Source organism: Halichoerus grypus, chromosome 1 (assembly GCF_964656455.1).
Source record: "Halichoerus grypus chromosome 1, mHalGry1.hap1.1, whole genome shotgun sequence".
Taxonomy (NCBI): Eukaryota; Metazoa; Chordata; class Mammalia; order Carnivora; family Phocidae; genus Halichoerus; species Halichoerus grypus.
The window spans coordinates 65,896,121-65,923,326 of NC_135712.1; the positions used below are offsets into that span (position 1 = coordinate 65,896,121).

Genomic DNA, 27,206 nt, shown 5'->3' on the forward strand with positions numbered 1-27,206 from the left:
GGATGGGTTACAGCCTGGGAGGAGATACTTGACCTTAAGATTTTGGAACATCAGTGTCTGATCACTTTAGATTCGGGGAATATTGCATGGTGAATTACTTCAAGCCGAGAGAGAATAGAGAATCAACCAAAACAATGGATAGTACCTAAAGCACAAGAACCATTTGAGATAGCAAAGGAAACTCACTAGAGGACAGTATGACATTCTAGAGAAACTAGGGTCCTAGACCTAAAAGCACAAAGAAAAACAGCCACAATGAAAGATATGAAATGCAAGCTTCATCAGAGAAGGAACGTTATCCGTTTTGCTCATCATTGTTATCACCACCACTTAAGCACAGGGTATTTGTTGAAAGAATGAATAAATGGCATCAATTCTCAGAAGACCTAATGATTTTATACATGCTGCCTGGAAACTAAAGTGGAAATGGGGACACCTGGGTGGCTCAGTCAGACTCTTAGGTTTCGGCTCAGATCATGATCTCAGGGCTGTGAGATGGGGCCCCGTGTCGAACTCTGCCCTAGATGTGGAGCCTGCTTAAGATTCTCTCTCTCCCTCTGCCCCTTCCCATGCCCCACCCCTAAATAAATAAATAAATAAATAAATAAATAAATAAATAAATAAATAAATAAAAATAAAGTGGAAATGAATACTCCACTCCCAAGGCAGGCAGTAAAGCGCACAAGGCAGTACCTGGTTTTTCTGTTCGGCGGTTGTCAGCTCCTGTTGCAGCAAGCCCACGACCTGAGCACGGCCCAATAAGGCTTCTTCATGCTCTTCAAGCTTCCTCTGCAGCACCCTCAATTTCTGAGAAGGAAATGTTTTAGATACAATGTGCTAAACTAATGAGCACCATTATCTGTTTACCTTTCAAAAGATCATGTAGATTTGTGTACTTAAGGTTTTTGAATGTTGAGGATGGCAGATTAAAGAGTGGGACACCAGCATGCCATGCTCCCCAACCAGCAGCAAAAAAGAATCTCCAAAAATGCCTTCTCCAGTACACTGACAACAGCTAAACTGAGACACAAGCAAGCCCCTGAATTAGGGAGTCTTTTCAATAATCGAGAAAATGATACATCCGCTTTTAAAATTATAGAGTCAATGTCCTACACCTAAGTAACATAAGTACATGTATATCTCACTCACCAAAAAGAACATTCTCTGCAGGCAAGAACCATTTCTCTTCTAGCTTCATGCACTGGACATGCACTCAATAAACATTTGTTGGATAAATAAATCAATAATACGTGTATACATTAATATTCTACTTCAAAAAGTATATTCTGAAGGATTACTTAGGACTTGGAAGAAGTTTTCACCCAAAAACAATTAAATAGATCAACCATGAAATACCACTGGAGCACTTTTGGTTACCACACTGAAGTACACACTAAATAAAAACAAATACCTTTCAGTTAGTAGATGATAAAAACAATGAAGCCAATTTCCAAAATATACTCAATTATTTTTTTTTTTAAGAATAATCAATTTAGTAAAAGACTTTATGGTTTCAAAATCACTCCTTTTCATCTTTAATTTTTTCAAAGTTTAAAACTGGCTTCATTGATTTGAAGCTTTGGCTCAGGTCTTTAATGAAGCTACAATTGGCAAACTGAAGAGAAACCAATTTCTGACTACCAAATACATTTGCCAATTAAATTCAGCTTTTCAGTACCAACAACCTGGTTAGAGGAATAAAAGGCAAGGTAAGGACAAGAAAAAATAAATAATTAATATGCAACAGAAGACAAGATCATCAAAAAGAAGCCAATTAAGGAGCACACTAAGACCAAGTGGAAAGCAGTATGTAAAGGTAAAAAAGTGGCTGTGATCATTTAATTAAATGTTAACCAAATGACAGTCATTCTACTAAGTTTTAGCAACACACCTGTTGCATCTCTGTTTCCACATCTGCCTGGGTTACTAACTGAAGAAGCTCATCTTCATGAAGACGAACTTGTGTTTCAAAGCGGGCATCTTTCTCTCGGACCACCTGCTGCATGGAACTCAACTAAAGACACACACCAAAGAAACTATACACGTTACACTCCCCGAATATTGCACGAACAAAACTCACACACTATTCTCCAAAGACGGACACTGAGAACTGATAGACAATAGAATTTAATTAAATTTTTAATGTCAAGGATGAGAATGTTGGAAGAGAGGCCTGACAGGAATTTCCAAATATAAGAGAAATCCTATTATCAAACTCAGAAATCAGCCCAAATATAAATTTTGATGAAAAACTATATTTGCATGGTTATTAGAAATGTTTAAATATACAAGAGGTATATACTTGGATGCGAGGTATATCTTTCAAAAGTTCTGCAGAGATTAGAATATTAAAACTACAAAGTGAAATTAGATTTCTCTTAAATCTTAGGCACATAAATAGCACACTCATGGTCTAAAACTTTCAGTGAAATTATCATACCCTGTAAGTCAAACTTCAAACTAACAGATCTTTTATTCAAAATTCTCTACAACTGGAATAAATCCCACTTGATTGTGGTGAGTGATTTTTTTTTTAATGTATTGCTGGATTCGTTTTGCTAGTATTTTACTGAGAATTTCTGCATCCATATTCATGAGGGATATTGGCTAGTCTTATCTTCAAAGAACTGCTTCTACCAAAGAACTTGGTGTATTTCCAAACCCACACCACCTCCCCCAGCTATTTTCAGTCATCATTACTTGCAGGTTTCTAGATCACCCTCACTTGTAACTGGCTCTTAACAGAATAAAATGGAAAAATTTGACCGTGAGCTGTTTAGTATCAGTGTTTTAGTTTTGTTTTGAGGATGTATGTGTCTGTAGATGAATGCCTGCTGATTTATTTCCTTAAGATCTGTAGTTGAGCATGCTGACCTGGTCTTAGCTTGCCCATTTTGTATTGGTCCTTCAACTATTGCTAATTTCTCAATTTGTGACACCCTGAATTGACCTCGGCTCTCCTACATAGGAAAAAAATCTACATAATTTTTTTGATTATCTGAATTCTGACGTCACTATGAATTTGGACTCCTGTGTTGCAAGTGTACAGGCACTGGCGTCCTTCATTAGCCAAATGCATCTACAGATCCTTTCCTATAAACGTACCATATTCTTTTTTCTCTCTGTGATCTTGCTGAGACCATTTCCCACAAATGGAATACTTTCAACTATCTTGTTGAGATTATTATCTATCTATCCATCACAGTTTTGCCTAAATCCTAATTTTTTCTATATACCTTCCTTGGATGTCACACTCATGGTAACCTCCTTCACCTCTCAAAATACTTTCCATTTGTGCTGATGCTTACTATTCACTTATTCTGAATGGCTTGCATTATGATGGATCTGTTAATATATTTATATTGGCTTTCCATGTTTTAAGCCACTCGGTAAAAATCACATTTTGCATTTCTCCATCATACATTGTAGATAGTGCTTATACATAAAAAGAACACAATAAAAGCTAATAGGTAAAAGTAAGGATTTCAAGATATACAATTTTAACTGTATACACAGCAGCAGGCCATCCGTGGACAGGAAACATCATTAATACCGTAAGTTATCAAAAAATGAAACATTCAATGGAAAAGAATAGCTATCATGCAAAGATGCTTCAGGGGAAAAAAAGTTTCACAAGTCAAAAGCATTCTCAAAGGAAAAATAGAGAGGTGGGCAGTCAAACTGGAAATTTAGAAAAATAGCCAGACAGAAGGAGTTGAGAATGCCAGTCCAAACAGCCTGATCCTGGTATCAGAAATAAATATGAGGAATATTACATACTAGTGCCATTTAACATTGAATCACGTAACCTACACCACTTTCTCATTATATGCTCACAAGTAATCTTCTGATTATAATTTAACTTCCTATTAAGGTTTTACTATAGGGAAAGAATGGACCTAATCATTTGTATTTCTTTTGGTTTATCTACCAGTCTCTTTCAAACAACGTGAGTCCATTCCTAAGAGACTGAATTTCTGTGTGCTATTAAAACCAAATTTCAGGCTTGTAGAACTAAGAAACAGCCATAAAATAGGCTATGGCAAATTCATCAAGGTAAATAACACTTCTAATTTCTTCTTCTACTACACCCTCCTAATTCCTACTATAACATTCTAGCTACTATACTTTTATATACTAAGGTTTTAGAAAGTGACTGTCTGAATTGGCTTGTCACCGTTAGACTTTCATGATTCTTTATTCTAATGCTTATGAGGTACCTTCCAACCTACCTGAGCAGCTTGCTCTGCCTGCGTCTGGCTGAGCTGGGCTTTCAGAGTGCTAATGAGTTCCTCCTTCTCTTGGAGCTGTTGCTTCATTGTTAAAAATTCTTCCATCTCTGTTGAACTCTTATCAAACTGAAGACATAGAAGGGAAAAAATATTTATTTAAACAAAAGAATTAGCACTCCTAATTCTTTGACCTCCCTTTCTCAACTGCCCAAAATACCTACCAATATCCTTCTAATTTGCACTTAACACAAAAGGGAACTGCATGTGCTGAGGTTTTTAAAAAGTAATTATCAGAATTATTTGTCAGAGGAAGACAGAAGCAATAGCAGCACTTTTTCAACTTCTCTGAATCCTCACATAGAAACAGACAATACAACTAAATAGTAAAACCAAAAACCCATGGACAATATTTATAATAAAATTAGGAAGGTAAAAAAAAAAAAATTAGGAAGGTAGTCCCCAAAACCCCAAATACAAGCAGGTAGAGCAAACCACCAAAAGGCACAAGACCTGCATGGTATTAGAGTCTATGCAAGAGGAAGCAGGCAGCAACAGAGCAACATTAATGGCCTTGAGAACAGGAAAACCCCCAAAGAGCCAACAAGTTCTTACTGGAAAGCACGGCTGGCCAATCTTAGAACAGCAGCTTAAATTGGCAGGGGTTCCCCATTCTCCAATATTGGGTAAATGCAAGGGGTCCACAGTAAGAAGGACTAAAAGGCTACAACAACTTAGTTCCTCTGAATTTTCAAAACTGCCTCATCAGGACTGTCTTCTAAGACATGGACCAGAAATAAGAAGAAACTTATAGGAGTGAAATAAAAATTATGCAGAATAGAGGTAACAGAAACAGAAGAAAAAGGTCTATACACATGCTGTATAATTCATTATCAACTAGCCACATGTGGCTCCAGAGGGCTTGAAATATGCCTAATGCAAATGAGGATTTTAATTATTAATATTATTTAATTGTAATTAATTGAACTATAAATTATTTTCCCATTAAATACTACTATATTTCACTTTATTGTATAATGTCAAATACTCTTAAATTGTTATACAAGTAACAAGAATGCATGCTGTTCCTAGTATTACAATAAACACATTGCCTACCTAGTCAGTGTCAGTGGATTCATTCAGTTTGAATGATTTTTTCCTACACACTCATGTAACACTGTAATGTATTTATCTGAATACTTTATGCAGATAGCATGAGTCACAGTTGATACTTATGTAGATCATTAAAAAATGATATTTCAGCCCTCAGTTCAGTTATTGGAAAGCTTTTAAATATGTCTGGAACTTGAGTATATGAATCTATTTTCTCAACTGGAAATTTTATGAAATCCAAACAGAGAAGAAGTATTTCCAATGAGAATTTAATAATCCAAATTGAGATATAATGTAAAAATACACACCAAATTTCAGACAGTGCAAAAAAAAAGAAAAAGTAAAATAACACAAAAAATAATTATTCTATTAATCTCACAAGTATATTTTGACTATATTGGACTACATGAAATACTTGTTAAAATTAATTTTACCTGTTTCTGCTACAAAACTTTAAATTATACCTGTGGCTTACACTATATTACTATTGGACAATGTTGGTATAGGCCAAAGTGAAGGGCAGGAGGAAGAAAACCAGGAAATCTCAGAAATCCAGCTGCCAAATCTTTGGACACAATACAAAAAAACAACAAAAGAGAGAGGTCTGTTAAGTAAAGAAAAGTTTTCCTGAACCAAGCCTCCTTCCAAAAGTTTAGAAAAATTAACTGCCTACAAAAATAAGGAATATAAAAGGATCAAGATCAAATTTCATACAAAGTTACTATAAAAACAAAAGCTAAGGAGAACAACACGCTTAAAGGTGATTATAACAGACCAGAGGCATGTTCAAAAAACAAATCAAAACTGCAATCTATCTCAAAAGGTGTTAACAAATAAAGAAAATTATACAAGACACAGAGAAACAGCATAATCAGAATCAGAAAAATCAGAAATGAGGTGACTGAAATTAGAGAAAATTTGATATATAAGAAAAAATTTCAGAAAAAGAAGTCTAAACAAGAGGGAACACAAAAGTAAACAAACACAAACAGAATGCCTTAAGTGAAGGACAACAAAAAGAAGAAACTATAAAATGAAGAAAGAAAGAAAAAGGAATTGAGAGTAAGTGACAAATATTAAAGATAATCAAAGAAGGAACATACAGATAACGGAAGTCCCTAGAGAAGAAAACAGACCAAATACCACAAGCTATATAATTTAAGAAAAACTCCTTTGAAATAAAAATATGTGAAACCATATATTAAAAGAGTATACTGGGTATCCACAAATATTAACCAAGAATGGCAAACACCAATTACTAGACTTAGGCAGGAAGGAAAGGAAGTTGGTGAGAGGAGGAAAGGGGAAAATAAAGTAAACTGATACATACATAGATAACTATCTGTTGGCCATCTAAAAAATGCATTTGTCATATAATAATCCATTGGGACTTAGTGATTCATCAACCTAATGACTATGAGGTGACTTAACACCCCTACCTGTGTAGTTTGCTCTGCCTGTGCCTGGGAAAGTTGGGCTTGCAAACAGCTAATTAGTTCCTCCTTCTCCTGGAGTTTATGTTTTATCTTTTCTACTTCCGTCTCTTCCTCTGTAGAACTCTTATCATGCTGAAAATGAAGGAGATAAGGTCATTTATTTAAAAGAACTATAATTAACATATATTCGATCTTTTGTTCTAACTTGCCCTATATAACCATTTGATTACAGTTTTATAAATGGGAGCAAGAAATAACACCTGACCTAACAACCAGGAAGGAATCTTAAGAGTTTTCCATTTTAGTATGGCCAAGTAGCTCCTATTAGATTCATCCTCCCTTAGATTAACAGCTATCAACTCCGGCCAAGATAGAAAAATAGCTACTTGAAAATGCTAGAGGGCAACCAAAAGCAGGAAGATACTGGAAGGGAGTCAATACTTGGAAGAAATGACACGACGTTTTCCTTTTTTATGGTTTTTAGTCTGAGGACAAAACCAGTCAGCACCACACAGGACTAAAACTTAATAGAAAACTTAGTCCCACTGCCTTGAAGAACCAGAGGACAGAATTCAGGAAAGCACAGGAGCTGTTAAGTGAGGAGCAAAACATCATACAAGACCCAGTAAGAGGAAATCCAAATCTTTCAAGTCTATTTTTTTTTTCCCAAAAGCTCTTCCTCAGACTGAACCAGACTCTCCCTCCCTACTGAATTCACCACCCTCAAATGAACCAAGTCTGCTTATTAGAACTACACAAAATAATTTTATACTTTCTTCTACGTAATATTGGTCAAGCATCTGAGAATTACCCTCATCTCTTCAACTATACTTTTGAGAGAGTATGTAGCTCTGTGATGGGTATACAAGAGTATAAAGCTGCCATGACTCATTGCTCAAACATAGAAATCATTTGATTCGACCCTCTTATTTAACAGAGGGAGGAAATGAAGCTCTAAGTGTTGATTTGTTTAAGGTCTCAGGCGTTAAAAAAAAAAGAGTATAAAATAGATAATTTAAGAGGAGGAGGGAAGATGGTAGAAGAGTAGAGGACCCTCGTTTCATCTGTTCTCTTGACTTCAGCTAGATATCTATCAAATCATTCTGAACACCTGTGAATTCAACCTGAGATCTAAGAAAAGAATTGCTGCAATTCTACAAATAGAAAATCTATTTTTTTGCAAGGTAGGAGGTGCAGAGAAGTGAATCGGGATACACTGGAAGATAAACCAAGGGTTAGAGGGAACCAAGGGAAGATAAACCAAGCCTTAGGAAGCCAGCTACTGGAAAGTGATATAGCAGCAGAGTGCAAAATCAGAACTTTTAGAAGTCTGCTCCTGTGAGGGACGTCCCTGCCTGAAAGGTGCTCGGGTGGCAAAGTGGGACAGAATCCTAGATGGGACAGTGTGGTCTCAGGATCCCAGGGTCACAGAAAGAACGGGTGTGTGTGTGTGCAGCAGAGTTCCCAAGCATTGCAGCAGGGAAGCCAGCTACAATTAGCAAGCCCCAGAGTGGCCTCTCAACTCGGTGTTGCCATAAACATAACCATGGCATTGTGGGTTGACCGCTCTCCAAGCAGGAGTGCAGCAAGCTGCAAAACCACTGCAAAGACCCTGCTTCTTCCCCAGGGAGGAGCAGCGCGGATGCACGCATGATGGGGCAACCGCTCCCTGAGCAGGGGCCCAGAAAGCAGCTAGCCTGGTGGGACCGCCCCCCCCCCGGGAGGATTTGTGCAGGGGTGCACCGCAGGAGTCTGCAGTTTGGCACACACAATAGGGATTGACTGCTTTTCCATGAGGGTACACTGAAGAGTGGGGGCCCTGATCTTCAGCTCTGGGGCTGGAGTTTGGGGTGCCACCATTTTTTTTTCACCCTCTAAAGCAGCATGAAAAGCCTGAAAGGAACAAAAGCCACATAAAGCAACCCAAAGCAGCTTACACTGAGCCCGGCCCCATGGCAAGGGGTGGTGCAACTCTGCCCAGGCAAAGACACCTGAGAATCAGTGCAAAAGGCCCTTCCCCCAGAGGGCCAGCAGGAACATCAGGCTAAAACCAAGTTTACGAATCACACAGAAACTGAAAAACTCCTGCACTGGGGGAAAACAGTATATAGAACTCAAGGTTTTTTCCTCACAATTCTTTAGTCTTTCAGTTTAAAATTTTCTTTTTCTTTTTCCCTTTTCAACTAGCTTATTTTATCAACTCTCTTTAAATCTTTTTTTAATTTTCATTTTTACATTTACATTTTACAGATATATTCTTCATTTTTTACTTCCTTTTACTATATTCAATTTTATTTTAGTATATATATATATATATATATATGTTTTTATTTACAATTTTGGGATCAAGTGTCTTCTAACAAACAGACCAAAATACACCCAGGACCAAGTGTATCACCCTGTACTGTCTACCTGTTTGATTATACTCTCTCTTTTTCTGCCCCCTCTTTTTTTTTCTTTTTTGGTTTCTGATCTCTTCTGATTTGCCTAGTGTATATTTCGCTGGGGTCATGATTGATATTTTTATTTTTTATTTCTTTTTTGTTCTCTTGTTCATCTATTCTTCTCTGGACAAAAATACCAGAAGGAAAAACTGCCAGAAAAAAGAACAAGAGGAAGTAATCACTGCCACAGGCTTTATAAATATGGATATTAGCAAGATGTCAGAGCTAGAATTCAGAACAATTATAAAGATACCAGCTGGGCTTGAAAAAAGCATAGAAGACACTAGAGAATCCCTTTCTGGAAAAATAAAAGAAATAAGATCTAATCAGGTTGAAATAAAAAACTGTATTGATGAGATACAATCAACAATGGAGGCTCTTATTGCTAGGATAAATGAGGCAGAAGAGAGAATAAGTGATAGAGAAGATAAAATTATGGAGAATAAAAAAACCAAAAGTGAGATAAACAATTACTGGACCATGAGGGGAGGCTTTGAGAGATCAGCAATACCATAAAGCAAAACAATATTAAAATTATTGGGGTTCTAGAGGAAGAAGAAAGAGACAAAGGGGCAGAAGGTATATTGGAGCAAACTATAGTGGAGAACGTCCCTAATCTGGGGAAAGAAACAGGTATCCAAGTCCAAGAGGCACAGAGAACCCCCCCTCAAAATCAATAAAAATAGGTCAACACCCTGACATATAATAGTGAAACTTGCAAATCTCAGAGACAAAGAGAAAATCCTGAAAGCATTTCGGGACAAGGGGTCCATAATCTACAGGGGTAGGAACATTAGACTGGCAGCAGGCCTATCCACAGAGACCTGGCAGGCCAGAAAGGACTGGCATGATATATTCAGGGTGCTAAATGATATAGCAGCAGAAGAATACTTTATACAGATACTTATACAGCCAAGAATACTTTATACAGATAGGATGTCATTCAAAATAGGAGAGATAAAAAGCTTCCAGGACAAATGGAAACTAAAAGAATTTGTGATCACTAAACCAGTCCTCTAAGAAATATTACAAGGGATCCTTTAAGCGAAGAGAGAGCCCAAAAGTAACACAGACCAGAAAGGAACAGAGACAATATACAGAAACAGTGACTTTATAGGTAATACAATGGCACTAAATTCGTATCTTTCAACAGGTACTCTGAATGTAAATGTAAATAGTTCAATCAAAAGACACAGGGTATCAGATTGGATAAAAAAGCAAGACCCATCCATATGCTATCTACAAGAGACTCATTTTAGACCCAAAGACACCTCCAGATTTAAAGTGAGGGGGTGGAAAACCATTTATCATGCTAATGGACATCAAAAGAAAGCTGGGGTGGCAATCCTTATATCAGACAAATTAGATTTTAAACTGAAGACTGTAATAGATGAGGAAGGACACTCATTGTAATTAAAGGGACTATCCAACAAGAAGATCTAACAATTGTAAATATTTATGCCCCTAACATGGGAGTAGCCAATTATAAGCCAATTAATAACAAAATTGAAGAAACACATCATCAATAATACAATAATAGTAGGGGACTTTAACACCCCACTCACTGCAATGGACAGATCATCTAAGCAGAAGACCAACAAGGAAACAGGGCTTTGAATGACACACTGGACCAGATGGACTTCACAGATATATTCAGAACATTTTATCCTAAAGCAGCAGAATACACATTCTTCTTGAGTGCACATGGAACATTCTCCACAATAGATTACATACTGCGTCACAAATCAGATTTCAACCAGTAGCAGAAGACTGGGATCATTCCTTGCATATTTTCAGACCACAATGCTTTGAAACTGGAACTCAATCACAAGAAGAAATTTGGAAAGAACTCAAATACATGGAGGCTAAAGAGTATCCTACTAAAGAATGAATGGGTCAACCAGAAAATTCAAGAAGAATTAAAAAAAATTCATGGAAACAAATGAAAACGAAAACACAACTATTCAAAACCTCTGGGATGCAGCAAAGGTGGTCTTAAGAGGAAAGTATACAGCAATACAAGCCTTTCTCAAGAAACAAGGAAGGTCTCAAATACACAACCTAACCTTACACCTAAAGGAGCTGGGGAAAGAACAGCAAATAAAGCCTAAACCCAGCAGGAGAAGAGAAATAATAAAGATTAGAGAAGAAATCAATGAAATACAAACCAGAAGAACAGTAGAACTGATCAACGAAACTAGGAGCTGGTTCTTTGAAAGAATTAATAAGACTGATAAAACGCTGGCCAGACTTAAAAAGAAAAGAGAAAGGACCCAAATAAATAAAATCATGAATGAAAGAGGAGAGATCACAACCAACACCAGAGAAATACAAACAATTATAAGTGCAACTATATGCCAACAAATTAGGCAACCTGGAAGAAATGGATGCATTCCTAGAGATGTATAAACTACCAAAACTGAACCAGAAAGAAATAGAAAACCTGAACAGACCTATAACAAGCAAGGAAATTGAAGCAGTAATAAAAATTTCCCAACAAACAAGAGTCCGGGGCCAGATGGCTTCCCAGGGGAATCCTACCAAACATTTAAAGAACTAATACCTATTCTTCTGAAACTGTTTCAAAAAACAGAAATGGAAGGAAAACTTCAAACTCGTTCTATGAGGCCAGCATTACCTTGATCCCCAAACCAAAAACCCCACCAAAAAGGAGAATTTCAGACCAATATCCCATTTGAACATGGATGCAAAAATTCTCACCAAATTTCTAGACAACAGGATCCAACAGTACATTAAAAGGATTATTCACCACGACCAAGTGGGATTTAGTCCTGGGCTGCAAGGGTGGTTCAACATCCACAAATCAATGTGATACACTACATAAATAAAAGAAAGAACAAGAACCACATGATCCTCTCAATAGATGCAGAAAAAGCATTTGACAAAGTACAGCATACTTTCTTGATGAAAACTCTTCGCAATGTAGGGACAGAGGGAACATACCTCAATATCATAAAAGCCATCTATGAAAAGCCCACAGTGAATATCATTCTCAATGGAGAAAAACTGAGAGCTTTTCCCCTAAGGTCAGGAACATGGCAGGGATGTTCACTATCACCACTGCTGTTCAACATGGTACTAGAAGTCCTAGCCTCAGCAATCAGACAACAAAAAGAAATAAAGACATCTGAATTGGCAAAGAAGTCAAACTGTCACTCTACGCAGATGACATGATACTCTGTGGAAAACCCAAAAGACTACACCCCAAAATTGCTAGAACTCATACAGGAATTCAACAAAGTGGGAGAATATAAAATCAATGCACAGAAATCAGTTGCATTTCTATACACTAACAATGAGACAGAAGAAACAGAAATTAAGGAATGAATCCCATTTACAATTGCACACAAAACCATTAAGATACCTAGGAATAAACTTAACCAAAGAGGTAAAGCATCTGTACTCTAAAAACTACAGAACCCTTATGACAGAAATTGAGGAAGACACAAAGAAATGGAAAAACATTCCATGCTCATGGATTGGAAGAACAAATATTGTTAAAATATCTATGCTACCCAGAGCAATCTACACATTCAATGCAATTCCTATCAAAATACCATCGACATTTTTCACAGAGCTGGAACAAATAATCCTAAAATTTGTATGGAACCAGAAAAGACCCCAAATAGCCAGGGAAATGTTGAAAAAGAAAACCAAACCTGGTGGTATCACAACACTGGACTTCAAGTTAAATTACAAAGCTGTAATCATTAAGACAATACAGTACTGGCACAAAAACAGACACATAGATCAACAGAACAGAATGGAGGACCCAGAAATGGACCCTCAACTCTATGGTCAACTAATCTTCAACAAAGCAGGAAGGAATATCCAATGGAAAAAGGACAGTCCCTTGAATAAATGGGTGTTGGGAAAATTGGAGAGCCACATGTAGAAGAATGAAACTGGACCATTTTCTTACAGCATACACAAAGATAAACTCAAAATGGATGAAAGACCTAAATGTGAGACAGGAATCCATCAAAATCCTAAAAAACACAGGCAGCAACTTTTTCAACCTCAGCTGCAGCAACTTCTTGCTAAACACGTCTCCAAAGGCAAGGAAAACTAAAGCAAAAATGAACTATTGGAACTTAATCAAGTTAAAAGCTTCTGCACAGCAAAGGAAACAGTCACCAAAACTAAAAGGCAACTGACAGAATGGGAGAAGATATTTGCAAATGACATATCAGATAAAGGGCTATTATCCAAGATCTAAAATTAACAAGTCAGGAAATGACAGATGTTGAGGATGCAGAGAAAGGGGAACCCTCCTACATTGTTGGTGGGAATGCAAGCTGGTGCAACCACTCTGGAAAACAGTATGGAGTTCCTCAAAAAGTTGAAAATAGAGCTACCCTACAACCCAGCAATTGCACTACTGGGTATTTACCCCAGAGATACAAATGTAGTGTTCTGAAGGAGCACCTGCACCCCAATGTTCATAGCAGCAATGTCCACTATAGCCAAACTATGGAAAGAGCCCAGATGTCCATAGAAAGTTGAATGGATAAAGATGATGTGGCATATATATATATATATATATATATGTGTATACACACACACACACACACACACACACACACACACACACACACAAAATGGAATATTACTCAGCCATCAAAAAAATGAAATCTTGCCATTTGCAACGATGTGGGTGGAACTAGAGGGTATTATGCTAAGCGAAATAAGTCAATCAGAGAAAGACAATTATTATATGATCTCACTGGTATGTGGAATTTGAGAAACAAGACAGAGGATCATAGGGGAAGGGAGGGAAAACTGAATGGGAAGTCATCAGAGAGGGAGACAAACCATGAAAGACTCTTAACTATAGGATACAAACTGAGGGTTGCTGGAGGGGAGTTGGGTGGGGGGATGGGGTAACTGGGTGATGGGCATTAAAGACGGCACGTGATGTGATGAGCACTGGGTGTTATATATGCAACTGATGAATTATTGAACTGTATATCTGAAACTAATGATGTACTATATGTTGGTTAATTGAATTTAAATTAAAAAAAGATAAAATAAAATATATAATTTAAAAATCATAGTAGGGGGACAGTTAGAAGAAACAAAGCAACATGGGGAGAGACAGGCTGGTACCACAGCTACAAGAAAAAAGAATTACCAGAGGAAGAACCAAGAAGTAAGAAAAGAATCAAGATGAACAAGTTATTTGAGAAGAATGAGAAAGCTCCTAAAATAAGCTTTCTAAAATAAACTTTGAGAAGTTAAATAAAGCTATTAATCAGGGAAAGTAATTTCTTCTGAGCATTAGACCCAGAATGGAAAGACTAATCAGGGTACTAGGAAACTAACCAGTGACCCCAGTGTTGTGCCTACAGAATCAATTACAACCTTATTTCCCAAGAACTAAAAACACTGAGATAAGAATACTAGTGAATGAGCATTAAGGAGGGCGCATGATGTGATGAGCACTGGGTGTTATATGCAACTGATGAATTATTGAACTCTACATCTGAAACTAATGATGTACTATATGTTGGCTAATTGAATTTAAATTAAAAAAAAGAATACTAGTGAATCAAAGAGTAAAACAAGGTATAATTAAAAAAATAAAAATTAATAGATTTCTTATGCAGAGTTAAGTCTAGGCCAATTGCAGTATGCACATGGGATAATGCCAGCCTCCATGTATTCTATACCAAACTCCAAAAAACTGGAGATTCTTGTTCACTAAATGGCTGACTGCTTGTGAATATTTGGGATTTAACCATATAGGAAATTAATGAAAATGAGTATTGGGACAATACTCTATTTCTCAAAAGGCACCAATTTCCTTACTCCTAACCCCGACCTTAAATTATTTTGCTGTGGCAGTCATAAACCTAGAAAGCACCCCTTACAGGGACCCCAAGGCAATCTAGTTGATTCAGTTACAATGCATGAAACTTTAATCTGCTACTGTGGGGCCATATGAGGACACAGAATATTCTGTGTCAAGTCACTGAATTAAAGAATTCAGAGCTGGCAGAAACCTTACACACCACCTAGTTTAATCTTCTAACCAAAGATGAAATCCCTCCATAAAGTATGTGCCTCTCCTATCCAAATGCCTCACTGCGGTATTTACTTATCCTGTTAGCCTTTTTTAATTCTCTGAAAGTCTAGGTCACATTTCATTTCTACATTTTCTGTTGGCCTTTTATTCTCTCTGTGTGTGACCCAGAGCCCGGCTAGACTGCAAGCTCGATAAGAAAGGACAGCATTTAGTGCTGTACTACTGTAGCTTCATAAATTTTTGTGATTAGTGAATATCTGCTATCATGGGAGGCATTTCCACTCAGAAAATGTGTAGTGTCTCCCATTACCATACCTTGGAGAGTTGCTCCTCTGACTGAGGTTCTGTAGGCAGAACAGTCCCTCCTTGTGCCTTCATTTCTTCTATGTGTTTATTCAAAGAAGTTAATTTGGCCTTAGCATGAAGTTTTAGTTTTTTTATTTTGTTATCAGCAGCTTTTCTTTCTTCCTGTCAGAGAACAATGACGGTAAATAGATAAATGTTTATTCATCACGTGCCTAATACATAACAAAAGTTAATTCTCAGGAGGCATCATCTTATAGTATTAGGAAAATAAGAATCACACTCTCCAATAATCTAAGTGAAAAGAAAAATCTAAGTGAATATTGTGTCCATCTTTTATCAAATGCTTGGCAAGAAAGGAGAAAAACCCTGGTACCTGTAGAACTTCATCTTTTTGCTGCAATTGAATGTCCTTCTCTCTAATGATTTCTTTTAGCTCCACCACCAACTGCTCAGCATAAGCCAGGCGCTCCAGTACATCCTCTTGTGTCCTATCGTTAAATTCCATGTCAGATTCTTGGGGTAATGCCTAGTATTTAGACAAAAAGTTACCAATGCATCAGGGGAAAAATACTAGTGTCCAAAAAAGAGTTTCTTCATTCCAACTTCATCTTATCTTTTGCCCATCTCATTTCCATTCTTAATTATTATTGGATCAGAGTTGGAAAGATTTCTTATCATCATAGCCATTAAAATATATTGAGTATTTTGGAAATGTTAAGCATTTCACAAACAAAACATTATCTCACTTATGATATTATCCTAATTTTACCAAAGAGAAAAATAAAAGGAAGCAAAGATAACAAACTATTAAGTGGAAGAGCCCAAAATTTAAATTTAAGACAGCAGTTGAATAAAATTCTCTTAACCACTAGGCAATACTGCTTGTCTTTCAGAAAACTAAAGGACTTCTTTTGATTCCTCATGTGGCTATCAAAAAATACAATATAAACTATAAGAGAAATGTAAATAAATTTATAATAGCAAACATATTTTCAAACCTGAAAGGTGCCCCAGTTCTGCCACTTACCATTCAATCCTTTCCTAGGGAACAGGATATACACCTGAGGAGAAGGTAAAACAATCTACCACTAAACAAGGCTCAAGGGACAAATGAAAAAGATCTTTCCAATCTCATCCAGGACTTGATTCCCGTCACTGTGGCTCATACGCTACAAACTTACAGGAGAAGGATCATTTATAAAGTATCAATATTTTTCTTAATCCCCTCTTCCACCTAGCAAAATGGAGGCTGCTCAAAACCTTCTATCTTAAACTCTTTCCCTCAGAAGAACATGAAATATATGTCTCATCAGTTTAATTCAGAATAGAGCTACTCACAGGGTCTAGGGAAGCCCTCATATTTTGATCAGTGTCATCTCCTGATAATTCATGCAAAACCACATTTGCTAATCCTGACAATCGGCTCAGCATTTCTGCAAGAAAAGAAAACATAACAATCAGTAAAATGGATACAGGCTTCCCTTGTACTGGTAACTATATCATCTATAAGTGAAATAAACTGTACAGGTGATATATATTAAACACAGACAATAGCATGACGATATCTTTAAAAATACATTTGAGTATGTACAGTGTAGTCACACAATGTTCTTTTCAGTGGCAACTGCACTGCACTTCAATTACCACCACTAATATTTTCTAAATAAAATATATAATTGTTTAGTGGCAAATAATATTTTTAAAGTTATCTTTAATCCCTTTTCTTTCATCATAACTTCATTTACAAACATGAACTTCTAACATTCCTTCCCCAGCCAGAATGTTATTCTCTTCTACTTTGCCAAATAAACCCATGATGCAGCAAAATTTTTCTTTTTATGCGGCCCCATGAACCCCATTCTTTCAGGAGGGTTTCCTGATAAACCATGTGGTTTTGCTAAAATTTAAATATGATATTTGTTCAAATGTACAGCATTAAATTCACATATTAGAAAAGAAGGAAAAGGGATTTACCTCCGCAACCTATGCTGCTTCTGTATGAAGTCAGAAAAAGAGCTAATTAAAACAAATATAAGCAGACAAAAAAGAAATTAAAATTAGAGGAGAAACTAATAAAATTGAAAACAGAAAAATAGAGAAAATCAGTAAAACCAAAAGTTGGTTCTAGAGAATGGGTTCAATCTTAAACGACCTATCAAAAAACACTAATAAATGTGCAAAGAATAAAGAGAAATAAATCCAAATGTATCACTAAAGAAAATCAGCAAACCATAAGAGAAAGACAAGAAAGGGTAAGAGAAAAGCTCCAGAAACATCCACAAAACAAGTAATAAAATGGCAATAAATACATATCTGTCAACAATTATTCTGAATGTAAATGGACTAAACTTAGCTCCAACCAAAAGACACAAGGTGCAGAATGGATAAAATAAATAAATAAAACCCATCTATATGCTGCCAACAAGAGACTCACTTCAGACCTAAGGACACATGCAGGTTGAAAGTGAGGGAATGAAGAAATATTTATCATGCAAATGGATGTCAAAAGAAATCTGGAGTGGAAATAGTTATATCAGGCAAAGTGGACTTTAAAACAAAGACTATATATAGCAAGAGACAATGAATGACAGTATATAATAATAAAGGAGACAATCCAACAAGAAGACATAACAATTGTAAATATTTATGCACCCACCTAGCAGCATCCAAATACATAAAACAATTAATAACAAACATAAAGGAACTAATCCAGAATAATACAATAGCAGGGGACTTCAACAACCCATCAATGGACAGATTATCTAAACAGAAAACCAACAAGGAAACAATGGCTTTAAATGACACACTGTAACAGTGTGTGTGTAAATGGATGATGGGCATTAAGGAGGGCACTTGTATGTTATATGCAAGTGATGAATCACTAAATTCTAACCCTGAAACTAACATTGCACTATACATTAACTGACTTGAATTTAAATAAAATCTTGAAAGGAAAAAAAAATCTTGAAAAGAAACAAACGAACTGGACCACCTTCTTACACCATACAAAAAAATAAATTTAAAGTGGAATAAAGACTTAAATGTGAGACCTGAAACCATAAAAATCCTAGAATAGAACACAGGCAGTAACCTCTCTGACATTGGCCGTAGCAACTTTTTTCTAGCTACATCTCCTGAGAAAAGGGAAAACAAGCAAAAATAAACAATTGGGACTACATCAAAATAAAAAATTTCTGTACAGCAAACAAACATCAACAAAACTAAATGGCAACTTGCAGAATGGGAGAAGATACTTGCAAATGACATATCCAATAAAGGGTTAGTATCCAAAATGTATAAAGAACTTACAAAATTCAACACCCAAAAACCAAATAATCTGATTAAAAAATGGGCAGAAGACATGAAGAGACATTTCTCCAAAGAAGACATACAGATGGCCAACAGACACATGAAAAGATGCTCATCATTACTTACCATAAAGAAAATGCAAATCAAAACCATAATGAGATATCACTTGTCAGAATAGTTAAAATCAACAACACAAGAAACAACAGTTGTTGGCAAGGATGTGGAGAAAAAGGAACCTTCTTGCACTGTTGATGGAATACTAACTGATGCAGCCACTCTGGAAAACAGTATAGAGTTTCCTCAAAAAGTTAAAAATAGAACTACCCTACAATCCAGCAATTGTACTACTAGGTATTTACCCAAAGGATATAAAAACACTAATTCAAAGGGATTCATGTACCCCTTTGTTTATTTACAATAGCCAAGATATGAAAGCAGCCCAAGTGTCCATCAATTGATAAATGGATAAAGAAGATGTGGTATATATATACAATAGAATATTATTCAGTCATAAAAAAAGAATGGAATCTTGCCATTTGCAATGACATGGATGGAGCTAGGGAGTATAATGCTAAGTGAAGTAAGTTAGTCAGAGAAAGACAAATACCATATGATATCACTCATATGTAGAATTTAAGAAACAAAACAAATGACCAAAGAGGAGAAAAAGAGAGAGAGACAAAGAAACAGACTCTTAATCATAGAGAACAAACTGATGGTTACCAGAGGCGAGGTGGGGGAGAGGGGGTGATGGTTAATTAGGTGATGGGATTAAGGAGTACACTTGTCAAAAGTACTGGGTGATGTAAGGAATTGCTTAATCCCTATATTGTACACCTGAAACTAATATAACACTACATGTTAACTAAGTGGAATTAAAATATAAACTTTTTAAAAATTGGTTTTTTGAAAAGATAAAAAAAAATTGATAAAGCTCTAGTCAGGCTGACCAAGAAAAAAAAGAGAAGACACAAATTATCAATACCAATTATGAGAAAGGAGACATCGCTATAGATCTAACATACATTAAAATATAACATACATTAAAATATTGTAACACTACAAATAACTCTATGCTCATAAATTCATCAACACAGAAAAAATGGGACAATTCCTTAAAAGATACAAGCTAACAAAACTCATTATAGAAGAAAAAGACAACCTAAATACACACACACATATACACATACTCACACATCCCTTATTTTTTACTTATTTATTCATTCAGATCAGTGTCAATGGCTAGTCCATAAACTCTTTGAAGTGAAATTATTAATACTTTGTTAGGAAAAATCAAAACAGAACTGTACTGTGCATAGCACTAGCATAAGTAATTATGCTAAATTTTATGTTTAATGATAAAATGTTATTTGGCCTTTAAAAGCCTCAGTAGGGAGAAATGTAAGAGCTCTTGTACAAAATAAGCACTTGAAGGGGCGCCTGGGTGGCTCAGTTGGTTAAGTAACTGCCTTCGGCTCAGGTCATGATCCTGGAGTCCCTGGATCGAGTCCTGCATCGGGCTCCCTGCTCGGCAGGGAGTCTGCTTCTCCCTCTGACCCTCCCCCCTCTCATGTGCTCTCTCTCTCAAATAAATAAATAAAAATCTTTAAAAAAAAAAAAATAAGCACTTGAATAACACCAATTTCTGCTAAAGTTTTCTTCTACTCTGAGTAGTAATAATGTTTAGGGCAATCGTGGTCCTTAATTAAGAAAGAAGTGGTGAGGAGTTTGTTTCTATAACAGGTTATCTTGGATAACCTAACTAGCATATAACATTTAGAAAAGATGTGTGAAACAGGAAAGGAAAAAGAAAACCACTCCTCGAAGGGCAACATACGGCCATGTATTAGTATATATAACTACTAGAAAGACAACATAGGATCACATTTAAGTATATAGGACCATATATAACCACTCATTCAAGCTGTGAAATTCATACTATAGTCAGTTTAAAAAAAAAAATCACAACTCACCATTACATAGACTAAACTTTCTTTTCAACTCTAGAGATTGAATTTTCTATAATAATCATTAATGAAGGAAACGAACACCAAAACTAAAGAGTCTTCATTAGGCATAGAGAGTTGCATTAATCAAAGAAAGTCATAGCAGAACCTAATTTATCAAGCAGATTCACTTTATCTTCAGATTTTTCAGACTACATTAGGAACAAGCACACACAACACATATCAACCAACTGATGGGACTCTGAGAAGATGGCAGTAGGAGACATCACTGATTGTGGATCTTCCTGAATTCCCACATAAAAACTGACAAAGCAACTAGGTAACAAAACTAAAAACCTATATACAGCCTTTACAAAAAAACAAAAACTATGTGACAAAGTTTTCCACAAACTCTAAAATAAACATGGATATAGACAACCCACCAACAGCCACAAGATCTGCATGTCATTGCTGTCCATGTGGGAAGAGGGAAGTGAAGCGGGGGTGGGCAGACTGTTCCACCCCTACTATGCCATTTTGGCATAAAGATTATCTTGAGCTAAAGGCACTTGAAAAACCACAGGTACAAGAAGGATGCTCTGACCTCCCCTTTTTCTTCCTGAAAGCAAGATATAAAACCCCGTGTGGAAGATGTCCTCCCTATATTAGGAGGAAAGTAACATTCTTATCTCCAGGAATGGGGAGTTGAGGCCAAAAGGAATTTGTACAAACAAATCTTGTATGTGAATCCTTATCTTCCTAGTCACTTCTCCATGATTAACTATCCCTTTGCCTTGTATCATTATCACAATTTACTGCTCTCTGTCCAACTCAATATTTAAGTGTTCTACTCTGATTCTTTTGGTCTTCATTTCTTTATGAGGGCTCCAGTGTCACTTAAAATTTATACTAAATAAATCTGTATGCTTTCCCTGTTAATCTGTCCTATGTAAATGTAATTCTCAGGCCCAGTAAAAACCTTAAGGGGATAGAGGTAAAATAATGCTCCCCTACAGAAGCTATAAGAATGCGACAAACAGGATACCAAGAGAACCACAAAAGAGCTAGTGGGTATTCACTGGAAAATGTGCTGAGCCACTTAAAGAACAGCAACTGAAAAAGGAAGGTATATCCTTACTCCAGTAGCACCTAAGTGCAAGGAACCTGCAAGGTCTGAAAAGGCTAAAGAGTCTGGGCCCCATGAACACTCAAAACTAAAGAGTCGGGGGTCTCTTTCAGAACAGGGCCTCTACTGAGAGTAGAATCAAGATTCATCAAGTCAGAGTCAACAGAGAACAAAGGAAGACCCAGATAAAGAATGAGCTGGAGATAGTGGAAAAAGAGTCTGGAAATCTCAGAAATCCAATGGCCATATTTTGAACCAACACTGGAAAACAATGTAAGAGGGAGCTCTGCAAAGTTAGAAAAGCTACCCAAAATAAATCTCCTTCTAAAAATTCAGCAACATTAACATAAAAATGAGCACCTGAAAAGTTACACAATTTCCATACAAAGTTATTATAAGAAAAAGAGCAAAATAATATCCATACAGAAAATGGAAGCATATCAAAGAGCCATGCTCAAAATAACTCAGAACTACAACCTACTAAATCAACCAAAAGGACTAAAAGGCATTAAAAATTATGTAAGACATGAAAAGCCATACATCAGAAGTTGAAAAACCCAGAAGACAGCAAGAGAAGAAAGGAACAAAGGAACCACAAAATAGTCAGAAACCTATTAACAAAATGGCAATAGTAAGTCCTTCAATAACTACTTTAAATTTAAATGTATTAAATTATCTAATCAAAAGACATGGAGTGGCTGAATTGATTTAAAAAACAATATCCAGGCACCTGGGTGGCTCAGTTAAGTGTCTCCCTTCAGCTCAGGTCATGATCTCAGGGTCCTGGGATCGAGCCCCACATCGGGCTCCCTGCTCACTGGGGAGCCTGCTTCTCCCTCTCCCTCTACTGCTGCCCCTGCTAGTGCTCTCTCTCACTCACTCTCTCTCAGATAAATAAAGAAAATCTTTAAAATAAATAAACAAACAATATCCAACTATATGCCCCCTACAAGAGACTCACTTTGGTCCTAAGGTTACAGACAGGCTGAAAGTGAAGGGATGGAAAAATATATCCCATGCAAATGGTAACCAAAAGAAAGCAAGGGTAACTATATTTTTAAAAGACAAAATAGACTTTTAGTCAAAAACTGTCATGAGAGGGAGAGAAGTTTTTTAGAATAGTTTGGGAAGGATTGGCATTAATTCTTCTTTAAACATTTTTTAGAATTCACTTAGTGAAGCCATCAAGTTCTGGGCATTTCTTTATTGAGAGGCTTTTGGTTACTGATTCAATCTCTTTATGTTATTGGTTTGTTCAGGTGTTCTGTTTCTTGTGATTCAGTCTTGGTAGGTTGTATGTTTCTAGGAATTCATCCATTTCTTGCATATAATTATTCATGGTTGTCTCTTATGATTCCTTGTATTTCTGCATTATCAGTGTAGTGTCTCCTTCATCATTTATAATTTTACTCATTGAATCTTCTCTCTTTTCTTAGTCTAGCTAAAGGTTTGTCAATTTTATCTTTTCAAAAACCAGTTTTGTTGAAAAAGTTTTATTTGTCTTTTCTATTATTTTTCTAATCTCCATCTCCTTTATTTCTGCTCTGATATTTGTTATTTCCTTCCTTCTGCTTTCACCTTAGTTTGTTCTTTTCCTGGTTACTTGAGGTGTCAAGACAGGTTATTTATTTAAGATCTTTCGTTTTTCTTAATGTAGGAGTCTATCTCCATAAATTTCCCTCTTAAAACTGCTTTTGCTGCATCTCATTAACTTTCCATAAGTATGTCATATTTTCATTTGTCTCAATATAATTTTTTATTTCTTTTTTGGTTTTTTTCTTTGACTCATTGGTTCAGGAGCATGTTGTTTAATTTCCACATATTTGTGAATTTTCCAGTTTACTTCTTGGTGTTTTTTTTTTTTTTTTTTTTTGCATATTAATAGTAATTTTATTTCTTCTTTTATGTTCTTTTCTTTTTTTGAGATGTAAAAAAATTTAATTCCAGTTAACAATCATACAGTGTTGTATTAGTTTCAGGTGTACAATATGGTGATTCAACAATTCCATATATCACCCAGAACTTGATGGCTTCACTAAAGTGAATTCTAAAAAATGTTTAAAGAAGAATTAATGCCAATCCTTCTCAAAACTATTCTAAAGAAAACTGAAGAAGAGGAAACACTTTCAAAGTCATTTTATGAGGACAGCATCACCTGAATACTGAATCCAGAGAAGGACACTACAATAAAATTATACGCCAGTATCCCTGATAAAATAGATCCAAAAATCCTCAACAAAATACTAGCATACCCAATTCAACATCACATGAAAAGAATCATACACCATGTCAAGTAGGATGTATTCCTAAGATGCAAGGATGGTTCAACATCCACAAATCAATAAATGTGATACACTACATTAAGAGAATGAAGGATAAATGTCACATGATCATCTCAACAGATGGAGAAAAAGCATTTTAAAAATTCAACATCCTTGCATGATAAAAACTGTCAACCAATTAGGTACAGAAGGAATGTACCTCAATACAATCAAGACCATATACAACAAGCCCAAAATTAACATCATATTCAATGGCAAAAAAGCTAAAAGCTTTTCCTCTAAAATCAGATATAAGGATGCCCATTCTTACCACTTCTATTCAATGTAGTACTAGAAGTCCTAGCCAGATCAATTAGGCAAGGAAATGAAATAAAAGGCATCCAAATCGAAAAGAAGTAGAATGTTCTCTGTTTGCAGAAAACATGATCTTACATATAGGAAACCCTAAAGACTCCACCAAAGAATTATTACAACTACGGGTGTCTGGATGGCTCAGTTGGATGAGTGTCCAACTCTTGATTTCGGCTCACGTCATGTTCTCAGGGGTGTGGTATCAAGGCCCGCGTCAGGCTCTGCGCTCAGCATGGAGTCTGCTTGAGTTTCTCTCCCTCTGCCCCTCCCCTTGCTTATCCCTTTTCTCTCTCTCTTTCTCTCAAATCAATAAATCTTCTTTAAAAATTGTTACAACTAAAAAATGAATTCAATAAAGTTGCAGGACATAAAATCAATATACAAAAATTATTGTTTCTGGGGCGCTGGGTGGCTCAGTCATTAAGTGTCTGCCTTCGGCTCAGGTCATGATCCCAGGGTCCTGGGATTGAGCCCCACATCGGGCTCCCTGCTCAGTGGGAAGCCTGCTTCTCCCTCTCCCACTCCCCCTGCTTGTGTTCCTTCTCTCACTGTGTCTCTCTCTGTCAAATAAATAAAAAAACTCCTTAAAAAAAATTACTGTTTCTATATACTAACAACAAACTATCCCTCCCAAATTAAGAAAATAATCCCACTTATAACAGCATTTAAAAAAATAAAGTACTTAGGAATACATTTAACTAAGGAGGTAAAAGATCTGTACACTGAAAATTGTAACACATTGATAAAAGGAATTCGGAAAAAACATACAAATGGAAAGATATCCATGTTCACAGATTTGAAGAACATTATTAAAAGTCCATACCACTCAAAGCAATCTACAGATTCAATGCAATCCTATCAAAATTCCAAAGCCTCGGAGAGAGGAAAAGATGGTGGAGGAGTAGGGGACCCTATTCCAACCGGTCCCCGGAATTGAGCTGGATATCTACCAGACCACTCTGAACACCCACAAAATCAGCCTCAGATGTAAGAAGATAGATCTGGACCTCTACAAACAGAATATCGCAGGCAGTTGGTTTCGAGGTATGAAGCGGGGAGCCGTGATTTCGTGGGCAGATATCGGAGGAGAAACGGAACGGGGAGGGAGCTGCCATAAGCACTGGTGCTGGGAAGGTGAAATAACACAGGAGCGCAAAAACCTCCCATCCCGGGGACGGGGCACAGACTCGCAGACTGGTAGCAATGGGGAAAGGACTTTAGGGCAGCCCCCTGGACTGAAACCTGGAGTGGCGGGGCCACGCGTGCAAACTGGGGGCGGCTGGCGGATTTAGAAGCACAAAGGGCAGAGACATGCCCCAACCTGGAGGCAAGGACTGGGAGTGCTGCTGAGGGACACAGACCCAGGATTGCAGTTTATAGCAGCACAGATAGAAACGGAGATAGTGTGGCCTGGAGAGCTCACTGAAGAACAGACTGAGATCTCTCTACTCTGAGGCAGAGGGTTGGAAACAATCTCTTCTGCTCTGACTCTCAGAAGAGACTCGGAAAGCCGCCAGGGAAAGCCACCAGAGAACAAAAGCCCCCAAAAAACTGGTTTTCACTGAGCCCATCACCTGCCACAGGGGGCAGGGCAATTCTGCCCAAACAGCGTTGCCTGAGTAAGAGTGTGGCAGGCCTCTCCCCCAGAAGACAGGCTGGGAAAACAAGAGGCCAGCAACCCTAAGGTCCCTATAAAACAGGTGCAAAAAAAAAAAAACAAAAAAAACAGGTGCATTTTGCTTGGGCTGTGGTCAATAATTTGGACTCTGTACATTCCCTCAACCACTCCTCAAAAGAATGACTAGGAGGAGGAACCCCCAAAATAGGAGACTCAGAGACTGTGACTTCTGCCACAGATTTACAAATGGATTCAGATATAACAAAGATGTCAGAGATGGAATTCAGGGTAGCAATTGTGAAGACAATAGCTAGAATGGAGAAATCAATTAATGCCAACATAGTCTCTAAGGGCAGAAATGAAAGCTGAACTGGCAGAACTTAAAAATGCTATCATTGAGATCCAATCTTATCTAGATAATCTAACAGCTAGGGTAAGCAAGGCAGAAGAATGAATTAGTGATCTAGAAGACCAATTAATAGACAAGAAGGAAAAAGAGGTGGCCAGGGAAAACAACCCAAAGTCCATGAAAATAGAATCAGAGAAGTGACACAGTGAAATGTTCTAATGTCAGAATTATTGGGATCCCTGAGGGGGTGGAGAGAGAGAGAGGACTAGAAGATATATTTGAGCAAATCGTGGCTGAGAACGTCCCTAATCTGGGGAATGAAACACTCATGTCCTAGAGGCAGAGAGGACCCCCTCCCAGGATCAAGGAAAACAGGACAACACCCCGGCATGTAATAGTAAAACTCGCAAATCTTAGAACCAAGGAAACCATCTTCAGGGCAGTTAGGGGGAAGAGATTCCTTACGTACAGAGGGAGGAACATTAGAATAACGTCAGACATATCGACAGAGGCCTGGCAAGCCAGAAAGGGCTGGCAAGACATCCTGGGGTACTAAACGAGAAGAACATGCAGCCAAGAATACTTTATCTGGCAAGGCTGTCATTTAGAATGGATGGAGAGATGCAGAGCTCCCAAGACCGGCAGAAA

The 27,206-nt window shown here is 36.9% G+C and overlaps 1 protein-coding gene across 4 annotated transcripts in view; it reads right to left on the minus strand.

Annotated features, from left to right (window-relative positions):
- Window positions 1-27,206, minus strand: part of GOLGB1 (golgin B1) — a 99,696-nt gene that overhangs the window by 57,028 nt on the left and 15,462 nt on the right. For 2 of the 4 annotated variants that reach the window (XM_036093703.2, XM_078066535.1), the window contains exons 2-8: window positions 16,916-17,010; window positions 15,951-16,103; window positions 15,587-15,739; window positions 6,782-6,910; window positions 4,233-4,358; window positions 1,892-2,014; window positions 694-807 (exon numbers count right to left, since the gene is read on the minus strand). In XM_036093703.2, the coding sequence (XP_035949596.1) occupies window positions 694-807; window positions 1,892-2,014; window positions 4,233-4,358; window positions 6,782-6,910; window positions 15,587-15,739; window positions 15,951-16,103; window positions 16,916-17,008 (891 nt within the window). In that variant the 5' untranslated portion in view covers window positions 17,009-17,010. The remainder of the gene's footprint in view (window positions 1-693; window positions 808-1,891; window positions 2,015-4,232; window positions 4,359-6,781; window positions 6,911-15,586; window positions 15,740-15,950; window positions 16,104-16,915; window positions 17,011-27,206) is intronic. The other 2 variants (XM_078066530.1, XM_036093704.2) reach the window with 2 other exon arrangements.